The 18321-nt window shown below is 41.3% G+C and overlaps 2 protein-coding genes across 3 annotated transcripts in view; both read left to right on the forward strand.

Annotated features, from left to right (window-relative positions):
• Window positions 1-1582: 1582 nt before the first annotated feature.
• Window positions 1583-11968, forward strand: kiaa0232 (KIAA0232 ortholog). The gene is made up of 6 exons (XM_062444413.1): window positions 1583-1717; window positions 3641-3710; window positions 3821-3905; window positions 4052-7433; window positions 7615-7723; window positions 9418-11968. The coding sequence occupies exons 1-6, from the start codon at window positions 1670-1672 to the stop codon at window positions 9432-9434; spliced, it is 3711 nt and encodes a 1236-aa protein (XP_062300397.1). The 5' UTR covers window positions 1583-1669; the 3' UTR covers window positions 9435-11968.
• A 1880-nt stretch (window positions 11969-13848) lies between these two features.
• tbc1d14 (TBC1 domain family, member 14) overlaps window positions 13849-18321 on the forward strand; it is a 39752-nt gene continuing 35279 nt past the window's right edge. The window contains exons 1-3 of one of the 2 annotated variants that reach the window (XM_062444692.1): window positions 13849-13933; window positions 14233-14407; window positions 17137-17887. In XM_062444692.1, the coding sequence (XP_062300676.1) occupies window positions 14359-14407; window positions 17137-17887 (800 nt within the window). In that variant the 5' untranslated portion in view covers window positions 13849-13933; window positions 14233-14358. Of the gene's footprint in view, window positions 13934-14171; window positions 14408-17136; window positions 17888-18321 lie in introns of both variants that reach the window. The other variant, XM_062444691.1, reaches the window with a different exon arrangement.

The raw sequence follows: 18321 nt of genomic DNA on the forward strand, positions 1-18321 counted from the left end.
AAAGTGACAAATAACTCAGATGTTTGAGATACTTTCACATTAATGGTAATTTTCTAGTGGCGGTGGTGTATTGTGAGAAATATACACATCGCCCTGGTTTAAACCCAAGCTTCTGGTAGAGTTACTGCAGAAGGTCACTTATTCATATTAACCTGTTTATCACCTTTAAAGAGGACATATCTGCAGTAAGGTGTTGTGAACTTGTGATTGTAGCTGCTGTGTGCGGTATCATGCTCTCTCAGGAACCCATTAGCTTACTGGTAAGCAGGTCTAGGAACAGTCATTAAAAACATCCTTTGGGATAAGGAAGAAAACGATTCTGCCGTCGTAAAATTTGTTGAACACTTGTTCTCCTTTTTCTTTTCTTTTTCGAAACCAAAGCAAATATATTTTCCATTCCAAGAATTAGTGAATTCATGCAGTCATGCATTTTTAAAAATATAAAGACTTCTTCTTTCTTGCTGTTTGGCTCTGTGGAGTGAGGGGGGCATTTTTCAAATGCTAGCATTCAACATTTAAAATATTTTAGAGAAACTGAAGTGTGTTTGTTTGCTCTGTTTCAGGTTGTGCCGGTGAAGTAAGACGTAGCCCCAAAATGGACCCCTCCGACTGAGACGCAAACACGTCTTGTGTTTTGCTCAGCAGCTGAGATATATCAGCAGCATAAGCCATGCCTGACGAGTAAAACCCCCCTTTTTGCTCAAAGCAATAAAAAAAACGAAAAAAAAACCCCCCATCCTACATGCCTCCCCATGTAGAGCCCCTTCAGTGCGTCCTGCTGGAGTGATCGTCCCATCTTCCAGATAGGTTCTGCCTCATCCTCCCTCCGTACATCTCTCCACCGACCACCCAACAGTAACTACCCATCACAATGCTGCTCCACCTGAGAATGGGCCAACACCTGAGGTCTCATGCGTCCAGTGAGCACCGATTCAGACGGTCCTGCTCCTCCTGAAACCTCTCTTGCCCCTACCCCTCGTGGGCCCCCTGCCTGCCTCAGAGATGTCCCTGCTCCAGTCGCTGGGTCCAGTACAAAGCTGGCTCGGCCAAGAGCTTGAGAAGTGCGGGATCGATGCCATGATTTACACCCGCTACGTCCTCAGCCTTCTTCTGCACGACAGTTACGACTACGACCTGCAGGACCAGTGGAGATCTTTCTAGTCGAGTTAAAAAGAAAAAAAAAAAGCAGAAATGATTGTTTATCATTGTTTGAGTTTGCATGTCAAATAAGTGGGCTTTATTCAGGAAGGGAAGTTGATGTGGGAATGTAATGGCCTTGTTAGAGGAAGATATCAATTTGCCAGGAGAGGTTAACAATGGGGCTATTCTTTCACATCATGGCACTTGTTCCACTGACTAATTCCTCCTTTTGATTTCTCTCATTGGTCAGTTCAATTCTCACTGATAGTCAGTTTGCTGTTTTTGTGTACACATTGTAATGCACACAAGCCTGTATAGAAATGTTCATATACATTTAGTATATTCTCAGTGTAACCCTTTATGTGATTTCTCCAGGTCTTACTGTTTTACACTAGTTGGTCCTTTTGTGACTGACTTTTTCTTTGGTTGTGTTTGAAGGAAAATGACATCTTCTTGGGTTGGGAGAAGGGAACTGGAAGAAATGGGGCAAGAGTAGAAGAAAGGAGGGACCGATCTGAGTCTTGAGGAAATGAAGAAGCAAGCCGCTGTGCAATGCCTCCGATCTGCATCTGATGAAGTAAGTATTGTTCAGCCTGATAGTTATAATCCTGTGATTGTCATAATATATTTTAGGAGCAGTGTTAGTCAAATTATGCTTTTATACTATTCATTTGAATCAATTTTTTTTTGGAGGTGTGCAAACCAGTTATTACTCATAAAATGAAGCAGGAATAGTTTGACTTGTCTTGTGTGAAACTTTTGATTGAAATCAATCTGAATACAGAGGCATGAGGATGTAATTTGTCTAATTATGTCAGGAATTTGTTACTGTAAGTATCCCTTGTTGCTTGTTAAGGTGCAGTCATGCAGATATTAATTGCATAATTCGCAGTGAATAGACATTGAATAAAGCTATGTCAATGTGGGAGGCTAAAGCATTGAACAGGGGAAGATCTTTATTGTAAATGCAGTGTCACCTCATTTGGCTGGGTGGCCACACCTTCACTGGGTCTTCTTTGGAAAGGTTGTATTCAGGTCAGCAGTGAAAAGTTGTTCCTTGACATAAACGAATGCTGTCCTCATTTATATTGCATGACCTTCAAAGGAATATAATTTACATGTAAGCACATATTTCTGAAGTATTTTTTATTTTATTCCATACTTCAGTGTGAGTCAAAAAGCTGTGTAGAGATTTTCTGACATATTTGTCCACAGCCAGCTATAGTAAAGGAGGTGTGCTGTAGTTGAGAATGACAGAATGTAAAGCCGGAGGGTGGGAAGGGGGAAGGGTCTGTGAGGCAGGAGGAGGAGGAGGAGGAGGAGGAAAAGGAAGACGAAGACGAAGAGGAGGAGGAGGAGGAGTAGTGTTTGAGCTCCTCTCCAGAAGTGGACTCTGCGGTCTATTTTTTAACCAGCACACGCTGCACGGGATTGCAGCAGCGAGCAGCAGTGTCGGTTGGCTGTCAGCTGACCGGCATTAGCACAATGATGCAAGAGGAAACACAGGGCAGGAGAAAACTTTGCTTTGCTTTTCATGAGGTGGCATGGTAAGGTATATTATTTTCTAGACGAGTGATCAGGAAACAAGTTGAGCACCAGAGTGTTGAGAGACTTGTCGTGACAGCAGCTATGTTGTGGTTGGTTATTTGTTTGAGGATATTTGGTTTTAGTGCCTTCTTGGTCTGAGCTAGTGTGAATACGGTTGTGTTGTTTTTTTTAAAGCCTTGTTGTTTATGTTTTTCACGTATCACATTGCTCCCTTTTATAGGACAGTAAGTTACACAGGATATGTAGGAAGTATTCACTGTTTGAGAACATAATGAGGCAGTTAGTTGTGTTATTGCTTAACCCTTTTTTATTTTTTATTTTTTTGAAAGCATTTCTGCACCATAGCTAAATATAGCACAGCCACGGCTGAGCATGCCTAAGCCCTCACAAGTCAGCTGGCTTGACTTGTGTCAACCTCGTGCCTTTCATTCCTGATATTCTTTATTTTGGGGCACATTAGGGGTAAAAGCAGCTGTTGGAATCTCTATGTTCTTGCCGTTGGCTATTGCAACATAAATTATAGTTATTTTTTTGAGTTGAAAAATAAATGGTTCTTTTGTGTTTATATCAGGGCCTGTTATTTAGAAACCATTTTTAAAATTACAAATAGCTGTGCACATTCAAATGCTGGTACTCAGTGTCCCATTAAAATACCTCTGCACAGTTTATGAAGGCAACTCTACAATCCCTACAATATATTGCTAATAGAATACTATATCATGATGCTGATATCATCATTCAGTCCTGTCTGACATTATTTATCAAGTTTTAAGATGTGTTCGTTTTTCATTCCCATTGCTCGTATGACCAGTTCTTTTTTATTTTCAAACTCATTTGGATTTGTTCCATTCACAATATAAAACATTGTGTAATTAAATTGATATCGGCTGTGGTTGTAATGAGTTATAGATGCAAATCTAAAATCTTTTTCTTGTCTTTTTCCTCTTTGCAGAACTCTGGAATTGAGAGCCTGGTTGAGGAGCTTTGCTCTAAACTTAAGGACATTCAAAACAAACAGAAAGGTTTGCTTGATTCCCTTCATCACCATATTTGGAACTTTTACATAGAAGCTATAAAAATGTTACTAAACATGGTCTTAACACAGTGTTGTATTGCTCATTGTGTTTTACAGAGGAAAAACAGATTCAAAAGAAATCTGATGGCTCTCAGTCTCCAGAGCGAGCTGAGTCCCCCTCTTCAAAGGACCAGGTGGAAATGTAAGCCACACCACAGACATTGTGTATCTACAAATTTCCATGTTCACAGTTGCTGCAGAACACACCCATAAAACAATTGTTAATTTGAACAATACTGCTATGAATGTATTTAAATCAACTTCTCTTTCTGTCTGTTGTGACTTCAGGTATTATGAAGCCTTTCCTCCTTTGTCAGAGAAACCTGTTTGTCTCCAAGAGATCATGACGGTGTGGAACAAGGCTAAGGCCTGCGCATACTCAAGTTCATCATCCTCAGCAGCCCCACAGACCAGCACAGACACCTCCTCCCCGAAAGATTGCAACAGCGAATGTGAGGCTGCAAAGGAGCGAAACCCCGAGGCATGTGGTACCATCACGACTGTGACCAACGAGAGAGGCCAGCAACGACGAAGCAAAAAGGAGAAAGAAAACCGATACCACGGTGGTGTAGCAACGGAGGAAAAATCTACCGTCCACTCTAAGAGACAGACGAGACACAGGTCTGAGGGCAAATACCGGCCCAGGTCCTGGTCGTCTGGCTCTAGTGAGGCAGGCTCAAGCTCAAGTGGGAACCAGGGTGACTCCAAGTCGTCCAGAAGCAAGGCAGTTAGAATAAGGCACAAATCCAGGGAGGCTGGGAAGAATAAGAGAACACGCAACAGTGGGCAGGTGAAGCTGCAGGTGAAGGTTTTTGACAAAGAGGAGCGAAGAAACGTGGGAGGAAGCAGTAGCAGTGCCACAGGAGGCACTGTCCGACAACCACAGCTTTACAAAAAGGGGAAGAGGCCGCTGAAGGAGATTCGTAAAGATCCAGGCTGGGTGGAAGCAAAAGAGTCCGGAGTTGAGGCCAGAAACAAAAAGGAATACATGGAGGAGCCACTTTGGTACACTGAGCCCATCACAGAGTATTTTGTACCTTTCAGCAGCAGACAAAGCAAGCTGGAAACAAAATATCGAGGCAAGGTAGACTCTCCTGACGGCTTTGCCTTGTCGACCGACATGGAGAGGCTGCCGGAGAGAATCCAGGGAATCTGCATTGCCAATGAGAGCTACCAGAGAGCATACCTAGCAGCAGGCTCGTTCGTGGATGGGCACTTTGTAGAAGGGCCTGGTGATGCAGAGGATGAAACTGCTGAACTCACTGGGACCTCAAGCTGCCCTCAGCCAGAGGATAGTAGAGATTTAGATGACAAGCATCTGTCTGAATATACTCACTTCTATGAAGTTGATATTTATCAATCCATATTGGATACTAGTGCCTCAGACTCGATACAAGAGAGTCGGATCTTAAGCATGATTCGACAAAAAAGCAAAGAGCAAAGAGACGTTGAGGCGGAATGTTGTTTAGTGTTAGATGGCCTTGAGCAGCAAGGGAAAAGTGCAATAAGGGCAGACTCACAGGACGCTTCGGAATCTGTTGGATTCTTAATGGAGGATCTTGAAAACATGGCTCAAGTCTGGGGATGTTATTCACCGTCTACTTCAGAAGATATAGATGGAGAAAGTTTCATCGGTGACTCTCCCATTCGGCTCTCCCCCCTTCTTGATAGTGTTTCGTTCACCCTGAGCAAACTATCTGGAAATCTGGAGGAGCCGCCTGTTCCTGAAGCCACCAGTGAACCATCTGGTTTGAACTCATCCTGCTTCTCTCTTTTCGAGCTGCAGTATGAAAGCCCCACTTTTCCTTTTCCCCGCGACTCACTCACCGTTGCTCACGAAAACAACACAGATTCAAGTAGCTGTCTCGACCCACATTCTAATAAACAGTCTCGTTTGCTAATATGGACCAAAAATAGTGCCTTTGATGAAACTGAACACTGTTCTAACCTTTCAACGCGAACTTGCAGTCCATGGTCACATTCAGAGGAGACTCGTTCAGACAACGAGCAAGGGCATGTTCAGACAGAGGATGCTGCTCAAATTGGCAATGAAGAGATTGATTGTATAATCCCTCCTCTCTCTGGTACATATCTAGAGGATGAAATCTTGGATTTTTTGCAAGAAGACCCTGGCCGTAAGTGTGAGGAGGTCAGTGTTAGCACAGCATCCAATCAGACCTTCACCAAAAAATCTAAATTGGAGTCCATTTGTGGCATAGCATTGGAAGAGGATGAGAGTAAACAGTACAGCACTGGCATGTTTTCGGACAACACAAACCAACAGAGTGATGATTACAGCTCAGGGATAATAAAGGACATTTGGACTGCAATTGGAGATGGCAAATCTGCAGTGTCAAGGCAAGGAGCAGAAAAAACAAGCGAGGGGCTCTTCTCAGATGACTCAAGCGGTTACTGCTGCAGCTGTCTGGAGGTGCAGGCGAAAGGAGTTCCGATCCAGGGACCCCAGAAAAAAGCTGTGCAGCGGTCAGAGTATCACCTTTGGGAAGGCAAGAAAGAAGAACAGGACTTAGCCAAAAACAAACTCTCCAAGGTAGATGGTGCTGGGGATTACATGACTCCGTCCAAACCCTGGGACTTGAACTCTGACAGGGAGAGTACATCATTCATCCTAGGAGGGGTGTATGGAGAGTTGAAGACACTAAGTGGTGATAAGAATTGGGCTGTAGTGCCGCCGAGCGAATCTCAAGATAGCCTGCTACAGTGTGCCGCCGCAGCTGCATCTGCTTCTAGCTCAGACATGCTCACCATCACCGGCACAGATGTGTTTATGAACACCGGCAGCTGCTTTGCCCCTGGGCAGAGGCCCCTGTGGAGGCCGCTCGTTTCCTTTGGGCAGAGTGAGCAGTCCATTAGAGGAGGCGGAGACGGATTGAATAAGGGATTTTCTTTCATCTTCCATGAAGATTTGCTCGGATCTTACGGAGGCTTGCGGGGTGAGGAGCAAGGTCTAGAATACCCGTTTGCATCCTTCAACCTGAACAATCCCTTCTCTCAAGTCCTCCACGTTGAGTGTTCTTTTGAGCCTGAGGACATGGCTTCATTCAGTCCAGGGTTCAAGCCTAAATCTATTCTCTGCTCGGACTCTGAGAATGAAGCCTTCCACCCACGAATATATGGCATCAACCGGACGCAGTATAGGGCCATTCGCATATCCCCCAGGACTCATTTCCGACCAATATCGGCCTCAGAGTTGTCTCCTGGTGGAGTGAGTGATTCCGAGGCTGAGACTGACAAAGAGGAGATGAGTTTTCCCGTCCTGGCGCCGGTGGACGTCTTTGATGATCCTCAGGCAGACCTCAAACCTCTGGAGGAGGATGCAGAATGTGAGGGCCCTTATTATGGGAAGTCAGAACTGGAATCTGGTAAATTCTTACCCAGATTAAAGAAGTCTGGCATGGAGAAGAGTGCCCAGACCTCTCTGGATTCACAGGAGGGCTCCAGTACCCTCCTGCCAATCGCTGAGCAAGAGATTTGCTTAGACTGCAAAACGGCAGCAGCTGAATCGACTGCAGATGGACAGGTGGACATCTCAGTTAGCAAGATTCAAAAAGAGGAATCTTCAGAAGAAAAAGAGTCCTGCTTAAGTGCACCAGCAGGTCAGATCCCAAAGTATGGGATTGCTTATGACTTTGTTGGAGATGTGCCAGAGGTGAGGGTCTCTTGAATGTATTTCCTCAGATTATGAATATGGTGTGATGAATATAACAAATACTGTATAGACCACGTCGTTTTTCATAATCTGTCATCAGCTGTAAAACAGGCTCCACCTGTGATGTTTCAGGCGGTTGTTTGTTTCAACACGCTAACCACTTCCCATTTGTCTTGTTTAGTTCCCTCTGTTAAATATAAGTGGACAGGGAGGAACTGGCAACCAGCAAGATGAGTGCTGGTGGCAGAACACACTCTGTTCCCCCCTTTTCCCTGGATCTCAGTGTACAGGTAAACCTGTTTCAAAAATTATTATTTATATATACTTTAGTGATATTTTTACTTTCTAAACACACATTTAGGAATTTATTCACAATGCTTTTTGTCATTTAGCGTTTGACTTTATCTCAATTTGGGCGACAATCAGCATCCACGAATTTGTCAGGTTGAAATTATGAGGTAACATGCAACTTTGGGGTTAGGGTTATTTGTTGACACAGCTCTGACTTTCTACTTCAATAATCTATTTGGATGTCTGAAGAATATCTGCATCAATTGTAGCGACGCTGATAAAGGGATGCCTTGAAAACTGCATGGGTGATTCAGTATACTGATGGTGAAGACTGTCCAACTGTTGCCCAAACCCTCCTGCAACAGAAGATCCACCCTGATGGTCTACTCTCTATAGATTTTTTATCAATATTATAAGTGCTATAGAAATGGAATATATGTTGTTCACAGGATGAAGCCTCTCTGTGTGTGTTTGTGTATAATAAATGAATTGATTTTGTCCCAACTACAAAACAATACTGTAAATTCAACTCAACAGTTGCAACAAACACATAACACAGCAATAACAGCGACAGCCTAAGTGTAAACCCATAAACAGTTTGCACACTACTGAGTAAAGTTGGTTCAGGCCACAGAGAGGAAGGAAGAAAGGAAGGAAATGGAGAAAAAAAACACTACATTCCTCTGTCGCACCAAGAGCACGGACAGCCCACTGCAATATTTACATTGTGCTTCGTCATTTTGCTTGAGATGTGCTTGACCCATGTTACACGACCCAAAATAATGTGCATATTATTGATTGAAATCATTGATCGGTGTCAACTTGAACTCAGAAGGATAAGTCTTTGACTGAAGTCCTACTATATTATATTTCAGATTAGGAATACTACAAGTGACCAGCTCTACAGTGTCAGGGTGTCAGACAGTTTTTCCACTTTTCCAGTGTTTTAGAAGCACCTTTTCAAATTCAAGAGCATGCTTAAATCAACATCACTGCTCATACAGCACTGTGCTAAAGCTTTAGGCACTAAAAGCTTGAATGCCTTTTAAACAGCAGCAGTTCTCCTCAGTTCTCCTGCACGCAATTTTTCAGGTACTCTGCAAATGAATCTAGGAGAAGTTGCCACATTTCTTCTGTGGATTTTGGCATCTCAGCTTCTCTCTCTCTGTGGGGGTCAAACAACTTGTTGTTAAAGATAGTTCTTTATAACTCTGACTGTATGTTTGGGGTCGTTGCCATACCACAGAACAAATGGGGACCGATCAGATGGTATTGCACTATGGATAAAAATCTAAACCTCTAAATGCCCTAAAACTTTTGCACAGTACTGTACATTGAGTTAAACAACAATGCAAAACAGCTAACCCTAGCTAGCCAAGTTAATTTACTTATTAGTGGTTCAGTCATCGTCTTGCAGTCAAAATTAAGCTTTTTTTTTCACAGGGTCACAGAAAGATGGCTAACAAATATCTTGTTCATTTAACTAATTATTGCAAAATGACATTACATAGTTAGTCTGGAGCCCTGGGTTACGGTTAGGGTGGGTGAGTTGGAATAAAAGTGTATTTTGGCCTAGGCTCCATAGACCCTATTCAGGAGGTAAAGAACGAAGAGTACTGAGAACAGACAGATGCAGTGTGTGTATTTCTGTGTGTGACGCTCTCTAACCACTTTGCCTGATCTCTTTCTGCAGGGAGCAGCAACATTTGAATACTCCAGTTTTGCAGAGGACTCCTGTCATCGAGAGGAACAGTTCCTCTCCTTTTGTGACTGGACCTCTTCCAGCAAATATTCAGGGTCATCTCAGAGCTGGAAAAACCTAATGTAGGCTAATTTTCTGAGACACCCCTTCAAAAACCCCTCCACCACCCCCTACACATAACCCCCGCTGGTTTTTCATTTACTAACTTAAACCTTGTGTAATCAACAATCAGATCAACAAAAAGTGAGTGAAAATAGGAAAACTCAAAAAATATGTTTTGTCTTTGAGTGATGCCATGTGCGGACATGCATTTTTAGGCATTTTAGAATTTGTTTCAGTTGATTCTTCTGTACACTGGTCCTCATTCAAGTCACACAGTTAGGTATTAGGGACAATCTTTTTGTTCTATCCTTGTCAGTTTTGTTCCCACCATGTTGCTTTTGAACTAGGATACTGATAGTTGGTGGTGTTTGAATGGTTGTGCATGTATGTTTGTCCAGCCAGTCTCACTCCTCTTTTTTCTAGTTAAACCTAATGTTGTGTGGAAAAAAAAAAAAAAAAGACTGCTTTCACATCCTCTACTTACCATCTCGTGTTCAGAAAGACAATATAAGAATGTTGAGATTTTTGAGTTGTGCCAGAATTTGAGAGTTTAATTTAAATAGTTTTGATTTGGATGACTTTCTGAATGCGAAGTAGAGAATGTGTGCAGTTTTCTTCGAGATATCCGTAAAATTCCCCATGTGTGAAAAGTTATCATAAATGAGTCTGATATTTGAATGGTGATATTCTTTCAAAAGCTAGTAGTAGACATAGTATGGTTTGTGAGGCTAAAAAAAAAAATTGTTTTAAAATAAAAAATAAAAAAACAGGAAATCAAAAGGAGTTTTGTTGACAAAAAATACTAATAATCTACTTGAAATGCAATGCTGTAAACAAATTGGGGAGGAGAAAAAAAAAGAAAAAAAAGAAGTTTGTGTTTTGGGGTAAAGACCCATCATGAAAAGACATGACTACAGCCATTTCTGCAGACACCTGTGTTGCAACTGAATGAAACCTTGTTTTATTTTTTTTGTAATCTCTATGGTACAGACTATTGGTGCTATAAATATGTTCAGAAATCTTTTTAAAGTTGCAGTTCCATAATATGGCTGTGATGAGTAGATGGCATAGCAGAGTTTTGTTTGTAGTCCGGACAGTCAGAATCCATTAATATCTTTTTTTTTTTGCGGAAAATTGTGAGAAGAAGAAGAAGAAGAAGAGAAAAAAAAGTTTTGCCTGATTCGCGGTTCTTGCTTATATGTGGCTTGGTTTTTATTTTTTAAGATAACATCTTAGTTTTCAGGCCTGTAACAGCTGAAGCAGAAATACTTGCAATCTCATGTTTCAACACATCCATTTTCAGTTCATTGTCCCCACGCAGAAAGGACAAAATCAGTATTATACTGATGGTTTATTTGTCTGTGCTGCAACTAAACAAACATATAAGAAAACAAGTGGCGGGGGCGATGGTCAAACCAAAAACAAGGCATAATTACACTAAGGTACAAATGCTTTTTCTTTTTCTCCATATGAGGTGTGTTTTTTTTTTTTTTTTGGGTTTACAATATATCTTGTTGAAATATTGAGTAATGTCTCACTCTGTGTGCGCGTGTGTGTGTGTGTGTGTGGACATCGAATTTGTGAAGGCACTGGTTCAGAATGAGTGTACTAGAACTTTAAACTCAGAGAAATGTGAATGTACGCAGAGGTGCACGTTCACTAAAAAAAAACGCATTTGTGCCCCCCCCCCCCTTTATATTTTGAAACACACCCTGAACAAATTGGTCATAAAAACGGCTTGAGGTGTAGTTTACTGACCCCCTTCTTGTGACCTGTGCTTTGACGATTACATTTAGTTACAAACATCTGCAGATAAATGCATTGTGCATTTCTTCTTGCACGTTTTATAAACCCTGTTTTTCTTTTCTTTTAACTTTTCAAACAGGTTAGGAGGGCAGGAGCAAGGTGACTTTTTGGTCACATTATACTATAAAACTGAAGCACATAACTAAAAGCATCCCTTCATTTAATGGGTAAATAAAAAAAATTTAAAAAAACATCAGCAATGTCAGCATACTTGCTGTAATGCACTGTCGCAGGTGAAGGGCATGGCTTTTGAAACGGCTTCCTCATTTGAAAAAAAAAAAAAAAAAAAATGCAAAGATTGTAAAGGCCCAGGGTCTGTTCAGTCTAATGCCATTTAAAACTGAAAAAGAACCCCCCCCCCCTCTCAAATAGCTGAAACATGAATGGAAGGTACTCCAACTTCAGGGTCTTGTCACCTTTCTTTGACAGTCATCAGACACTCAGGAATTTTTTAATATATAAAGCATATTGCATAATCTACACTCAGACCTGTGGCAGTGCATTGATGCATTAATGTAAAACCTTTCTTTGATTGTAGAGCAGAATTTGACAGGAGTTCTTTCCAAGCAAACTACAAATGGACTGTCATTAATTTAGAGCTATAGTTTTAGAGCGAAAAAAAAAAAAAAAAGAATTAAAAGAAGATGAAGAAATAAGCCATTGTAGATTGCATAAGCAATGTGGAGGGGAATTTGAGAGCCCTGAGTCCTATGCAATACCTTGGCGCATGTAAACATTCAAGAGTACGTGGAGAAGTCATTCATCTAGTTTTGCATGTTGATTACTTTTAAGTGAGGGACACCTGAGAAAGGAAAAAAAAAAAAAAAATCAAACCATGGAATGTCTCTTTAAAAAATGCAGCATGCAAACATCACACTCCATCTTTTTACGTTGGATTAAACAAAACATTTTGGTTTAAAAAAAACAAAAACAACAAAAAAATATATATAAGTGAGGTTTAATCAGTGATTGACATGACTGTGCGTGTGAATCTGTGAGTGAATGTGTGCAAGCAGCTAAGTCACAAAGCACTTAGATGGGAGCTGAAAGGACGCATCACACCTTTCTCCATTGAATTCTTCCATTTTGATAGGCTAAGTGTCTCAACAACAAACAAAAAAAAATTAAAAAAAGTATGACGAGAAAATGCATTCAGTGAGGGAATATGCATTGGAACGACACTGACAGGGTGGTTGAGTTTCGATTGCACTGTGGTCTGAAGAACATATCCAGCACTGAAAACTTGAGTTTTCCCTCGTCTTTTCATTCCCACCTAGATGATGCTCCTTCCCCCTTCCTCTTTGTTCCTAAAAATCCCATCTGTCCCAAAGTAGCTGTGTTGTTCTGATTTCATGTACACCCTGAGTAAATTATTTTGTTTCATTGTGGATTTCCTTAACATCTAATAAAGGAATAAACCAAACCTCAGCCTGTGAATTTCCCTGTCTTCTCTTGATGCCTTTTCCTTACTGCTGACACAACCACATAATACCACCAGGGGGCAGAATAGGGTTACTGTAGAAGAAGCAGCCATCTCCTATCATATCATATATCATATCACATACTACCTTATTATTATCATATTAATTTGACAGTTTTAAATAGATTTTCATGCCATGTGAGATATATATACATTGACCCTAGATTAGCTATTTTTGTTGCTTTGGATTGTCGGTCAAAAAGTAAAAGGGTCATTCTGTTCAGGAAATTACAGTATCATCACTTCTGCATTTTTTTGGCTATATATAATATTTGGTTTAATGTGATAGAAATCAGAATAAAGAAAGGGTTGTATATATATTTATATATGTGGCCTATTTTGATATACTGTGCTAACATATTGAAAATTGAACTCATATATGTTATATATAGGCGTTAGTGACAGTAGACAATTCCTTTGTACATTTATAGATTTATACATGTTCAACATTTCTTTTTTTTGGTGTGGAGGAGGGTCTTCACAGTCAAACAGGGATATAGGTGCTATCCCATAATGGACAGCATTATATCCTCTGTGGAAAGTTCAATCCTGATGTTGGAATCAGTGTTTTAGGGAGAACAAATAAAGAAAGTCAATATGTTGAATTCTTACAGTGTAAAGTCATCCCTTGTGTAACTGTTTACTTTCCTCCTGTCTTATTACTATTTTAGCCAGTCACCTGAAAGACACTTTGAACTTGACAAAGGTTACTGTACAAATAACAGTATGACTGAATTTGAACATGGGATATGATTTTTTAGTCAAAGTGACTATTTTATCCAATGATAGTCCAAAATACCTCTAAGAAGGGACGAAAATGTGAGTAGAAAACACTATTTTGAAGCCTGAAAATAGAAATATCAGTACTAGAAATAATAATGCAGTATTGTTGACTTTAACCACAAGTATAACATTTTAAAACAGGTGTAGCAACAGTACTATCATATACTTTTCTTTTCTAAATGTTCGTAATAAGAGTGTGAAGGTACTCAAGTCGATTAGTAATGCCTTCAGGTCCAGACAGGTGAATCCATCGACGGTGAACCTTCTTGACTCGATTACACCGTACTCTCGGAAACAAGTTTGTTTTAAAATGGCGGCGGAAGCGTCGAGAGGCAGGTATGAAATATTAACGATAACGGATAAACTTGTGAAATGTGCTTGTTCGTAGAATTTTCTGAACGCGGAGAGCGTGTTTTCTCCCTGCTGTAGCCATGCTATGAGTCTCCCGCACGTTAAACTTAATTCAGTTTGACTTGAGGAAGCGCTGGTACAAGCAGTGAGTTGGCGTCAGCACAGCAGCAAGTGCACTTGACGTAGTGTTTATGTTTTCCTGCCTCCTTTCTTCGTCATTCAGGTGATTTGGCATGTTTGTCCTCTCACATGACCTCACACCGGTACTGTTTGTGTACTCTCAGCGGCGTTGAGGTGGCCGGGAGGTGATGGTGCAGCAGCAGCAGCAGCAGCAGCAGTAGTCACAGCATCACCATGGACCGCTCCGGCCGGCGGTTACCTGCTGCCCACCTGTAGCATCTATCGGCGGCATGGCGAACACGACCCGCGGCGGTCAGGAGCCGACAGACAGCCGCTGTGGTAGGTCACCGTGATGGGCTGCCTCGTTGTTTCTCCTGTATGTGTGTGTGTGTGTGTGTGTGTGTGTGTGTGTGTGTGTGTGTATATCACAGTTAACATATACACTTTGCATCCTATATTGAATCTGCTGTTCCCGGGTAACACTGCAGGTCACACCAAACTCCGTTTAAAAAAAGTCAAAGTTTAATGTAATCTTGAATGTTGCAAAGTCACACATTTAATAAAGCCTGACTCGTGTCATTTTATGAATAATTTAAAAGCCTGGCTTCAATTCGGCATACATTAACTTTGTCAAAGGACACTTGCTGAGGTAAAATTTAAACTTTAAATCTCACAGCTAATAAACTCTTCACATTTTGTGAATTATTTAAAGCCTGTCTTCAATTCAACATATTTTTTAAAATAATAAGAAGCACTTGCTCATATATAATTCAAACTTTTATCAGTTGGTTCATTGCTCAACATCCTCCTGCAGCATGTATTAGTCAGACAGTATACAGGGAGTGATTGTGAACATTGACACTGTAATGAAATGAAATGGTTGATGCATTAAAAACAAATACAGGTAACTTAATAAGGGACTCACATTCAAATAGGTGGAAAAACCAGGGATAAATCACATTATCATGATTCGTCATGTGCCCTGTAATAAACATGCCACTTTAAAATCTGTATTGTGCAATAACGGATACCACAAACAGAAAAGCTCTTTCTTAGAAATCTACTCAAGCATTTGCCCACATTTGAGAATTTCTAGGGTTATCCAGCCTAAAGTGAAAGTGATGTTGCATTTCTTTGTGGTGCCTGTTGAAAATGATATGACTCATGACTTGTGTGTGTATTTGAATGGGTGGTTCAGTGAAGAAAGCCCGGTACTTTTAGTTTTTATGACTTGTTAAAACAAGAACATGTATGTCTTGTGTTGTGGTTTTTGCTTCCGAGCAGTAATGATCTTTAATGCAAGGATGTTTTTAAGCAATATTTCCCATATAAATGCAATACCTGCAATGGCTATAAAGCTAGTGGCAGTATTGAGCAGTAGTAATAATGCATTTCTACTAATTGTGTGGGTTGTAGATTATTTCCACATTGGCACGGGAACAACCTGTTGTTTTGGGACAAAGTCTACCAGGATCACATGACAACCTGCCGGTCAGGGTTTAGAGCTTATGTAAGAATCTGGCTTTGAGTTTCAATCATTTAGAAAGCATTAGAGCCATATGTTCAACTCTTAATGTATCTAACTTTTTTACACTTTTACCATCATAACATGCTTTTAGTCATTTAGCACCTTCTGAAAAACACTTTTTCTAGGGAAATTTAACAGAAGCTTTGCGTTACGTTTGCTACAATAAGTCAATGACACAATGTTTTTAAAGATGTGTGTGTGTGTGTGTGTGTGTGTGTATGTACATGTGTGTGTGTGTGTGTGTGTGCGCGTCAAAAGACAAATCAACCATAATGTTTGTGTGGTGTTAAGTGTACCTGAAGCAACAAGGATTCATACAATGGGAATTGTGTAACAGGAGGGTTGGACTGTCTCCGTCCATGAGCGTCAGGAGCTCAGCTAAGGCAGCCGTAGAGCTTAGACACACTAGCTTTAGTTTAGCCTCTCCCAGCTGGTGTTGGAGACATGATGTAGGCCTGCTGGGATCCTGTTCTCATTACAGCAAAGACTCCAGTTACAGCCCGGTCTGCAAGATCAGTTTTCACCTCCTCAAAAGCTTCCACACCCATGTATCTAATATCCTGGTCAATTAGAAGAAACCTTTAATAATATTGGGCAATTACAAAACAGGGCTGTGACTAACCATTATATTCATCATCAGTTACATTTTTAAGATGTTTTTTTAAATGGATTTTTGTTGTCAGAAAATTGTAAAAAAGAAAAAGAAAGAAAAGGCCTGAACTATCAGGGCTGAATCTAGAAGAAGAATATGCACAAAGTAAGCACAAGATCAACTGAAACAATAAAGAGTTTAGATTTAAAACACAAGTCAGGCCTTTACTGTTATGTAATAATGCAGGTGTCGCCTTATATTCAAACCAACCTATCGTCAGCCAGATGGTGAACATTGTGGTTTCACTTTGCATGGTTGGTAATTAGCAATGATCACAATTCCCCAGAGCCCGAAATGATGTCCTCAGATGTTTTTCTTTTGTCTGATCAACAGACACATATCTAATTTGCAGGTATATTAAACTGAGAAAAGCAGCCTCTTCACATTGGAGAAGATGGAACCATTTCATTTTTAGTATTTTAGTTGGTGAAGACTTTGGATTTCAACGTGCTCCACAGTAAATAAGAGACAAGATAAAGCAATGGAACAAAGGTTAGAATGGGCAAGAATTACTTAAAGAATTAAAGGTACCCTGTGGAGTTTATACTTTGCTTTATAGCGCCTCTAGTGGTGAAAAACTCTGCTTGAGGTTAATAGAATAAAAGAATGCAGATTTTCTAAGAAATATATTATTAAGATACCATGTATAACATACATATTTTTAAGTTAGGGAGGTTGGTTGATCTTCTTTGGCAGAACAGTCCACAGTTTATGGGCCTTGATGGATAAAAATTAGCTCACCCTTTGATTGTCATGTTCCTTGACATGTTCATTTATTAACCAGGATGAATCCACAATGACGGAACTTCCTCTTTTTCTATTTTTTTGTTGTTGGTTAAATGTCCGTCAATAAAAAACAGTTGTAAATGAGTCTGATATTGTTCCCAGGTGTGTCTGGAGGAGCCATAGTGGAGAATGGCTCTGCAGCGAAAGACCCGTCTGCCTCCGACCTCCACGATCACACCAACCACCGCTGCCATGAACCCATCGTGCCCACTTACAAGCCATCCTGCTCGTCCACCCCCATCTACTACAACAGCCCTGAGAAACTGTACACGGACCTGGACCAGGACAGCCACAGCTTGACTTCCCAGGACTCAGGTATCCCAACTCTGGAGATCAACCCTCCAGAGCCCATCCTCCAAGGCCACCAACGCCCGGCAGACGCGGGCCTCATCCTGGCCTCTAGTCACGACTGTCCGGCCACGTTACCCTTGGATGACGACCCCTCTGACGCCAACGCCATCCGCAAGTCCTCCACCTTCCCCCGCAGCGGCTACGACTCCATCCGCCTCTTCAGCCCCGCCCTCAGATTATCCTCCACCATGGGCGCGGGCAGCGGGGGCGGAGTTCTGAACCGCAGCGACGACATCTCCGTGTGCAGCGTGTCCAGCATGAGCACCGAGCTATCGGTGTCCAACGAGGACATTTTAGATTTCACCGTCACGTCTGACTCTAGCGCCATCGTCACCCTGGAGACTGACAACAGCGGCGCCGCTCACTTCTCGGACGTCACCCTGTCGTCGTCACCTGGAGACTTCTGGAGTCCTGCACACCTGCATCCGGGGTCAGGTGGCATGCAGCAGGGGGAAGAAGGCAGGCAAAAGAAACTAGGACCTCTGGCCAGCTTGTTCAACAGGTAAGTTCAGCTGCAGTATGGAGTCGACTATCTGTCTGAGTGGATGAACCAGAATGCTCTTCAGATGAGAAGTCCTATTTTACAAGGGTTGTTTTGCTTGAGTGACACTAAAAATATGAAAGCTTCTAACTTGAAAACAAATCATCTTAGTAATTGTAATTAAAAGTGGTATTTCTAGCCATGGTAGCAGCCTGCCCCCAGGGTATGACAAGGCCGTTTGTTTAGTCTGTCAGTTTTGATCCAGACTGAAATATCTCAACAACTTATCGATGTGTCGGCATGACATTTTTAACAAACATTCATAATTCCAAGAGGATGAACCCTAATGACTTTGGTGACCCCCTAACTTTTCATGTGGCGCCATCTACAGGGCAAATTTTCACCCTTTCATGCTGAAGTATCTCATAGTGCTCAAAATGCTTTTTTTTGTTCTA

Source organism: Scomber scombrus, chromosome 23, assembly GCF_963691925.1.
Source record: "Scomber scombrus chromosome 23, fScoSco1.1, whole genome shotgun sequence".
NCBI lineage: Eukaryota > Metazoa > Chordata > Actinopteri > Scombriformes > Scombridae > Scomber > Scomber scombrus.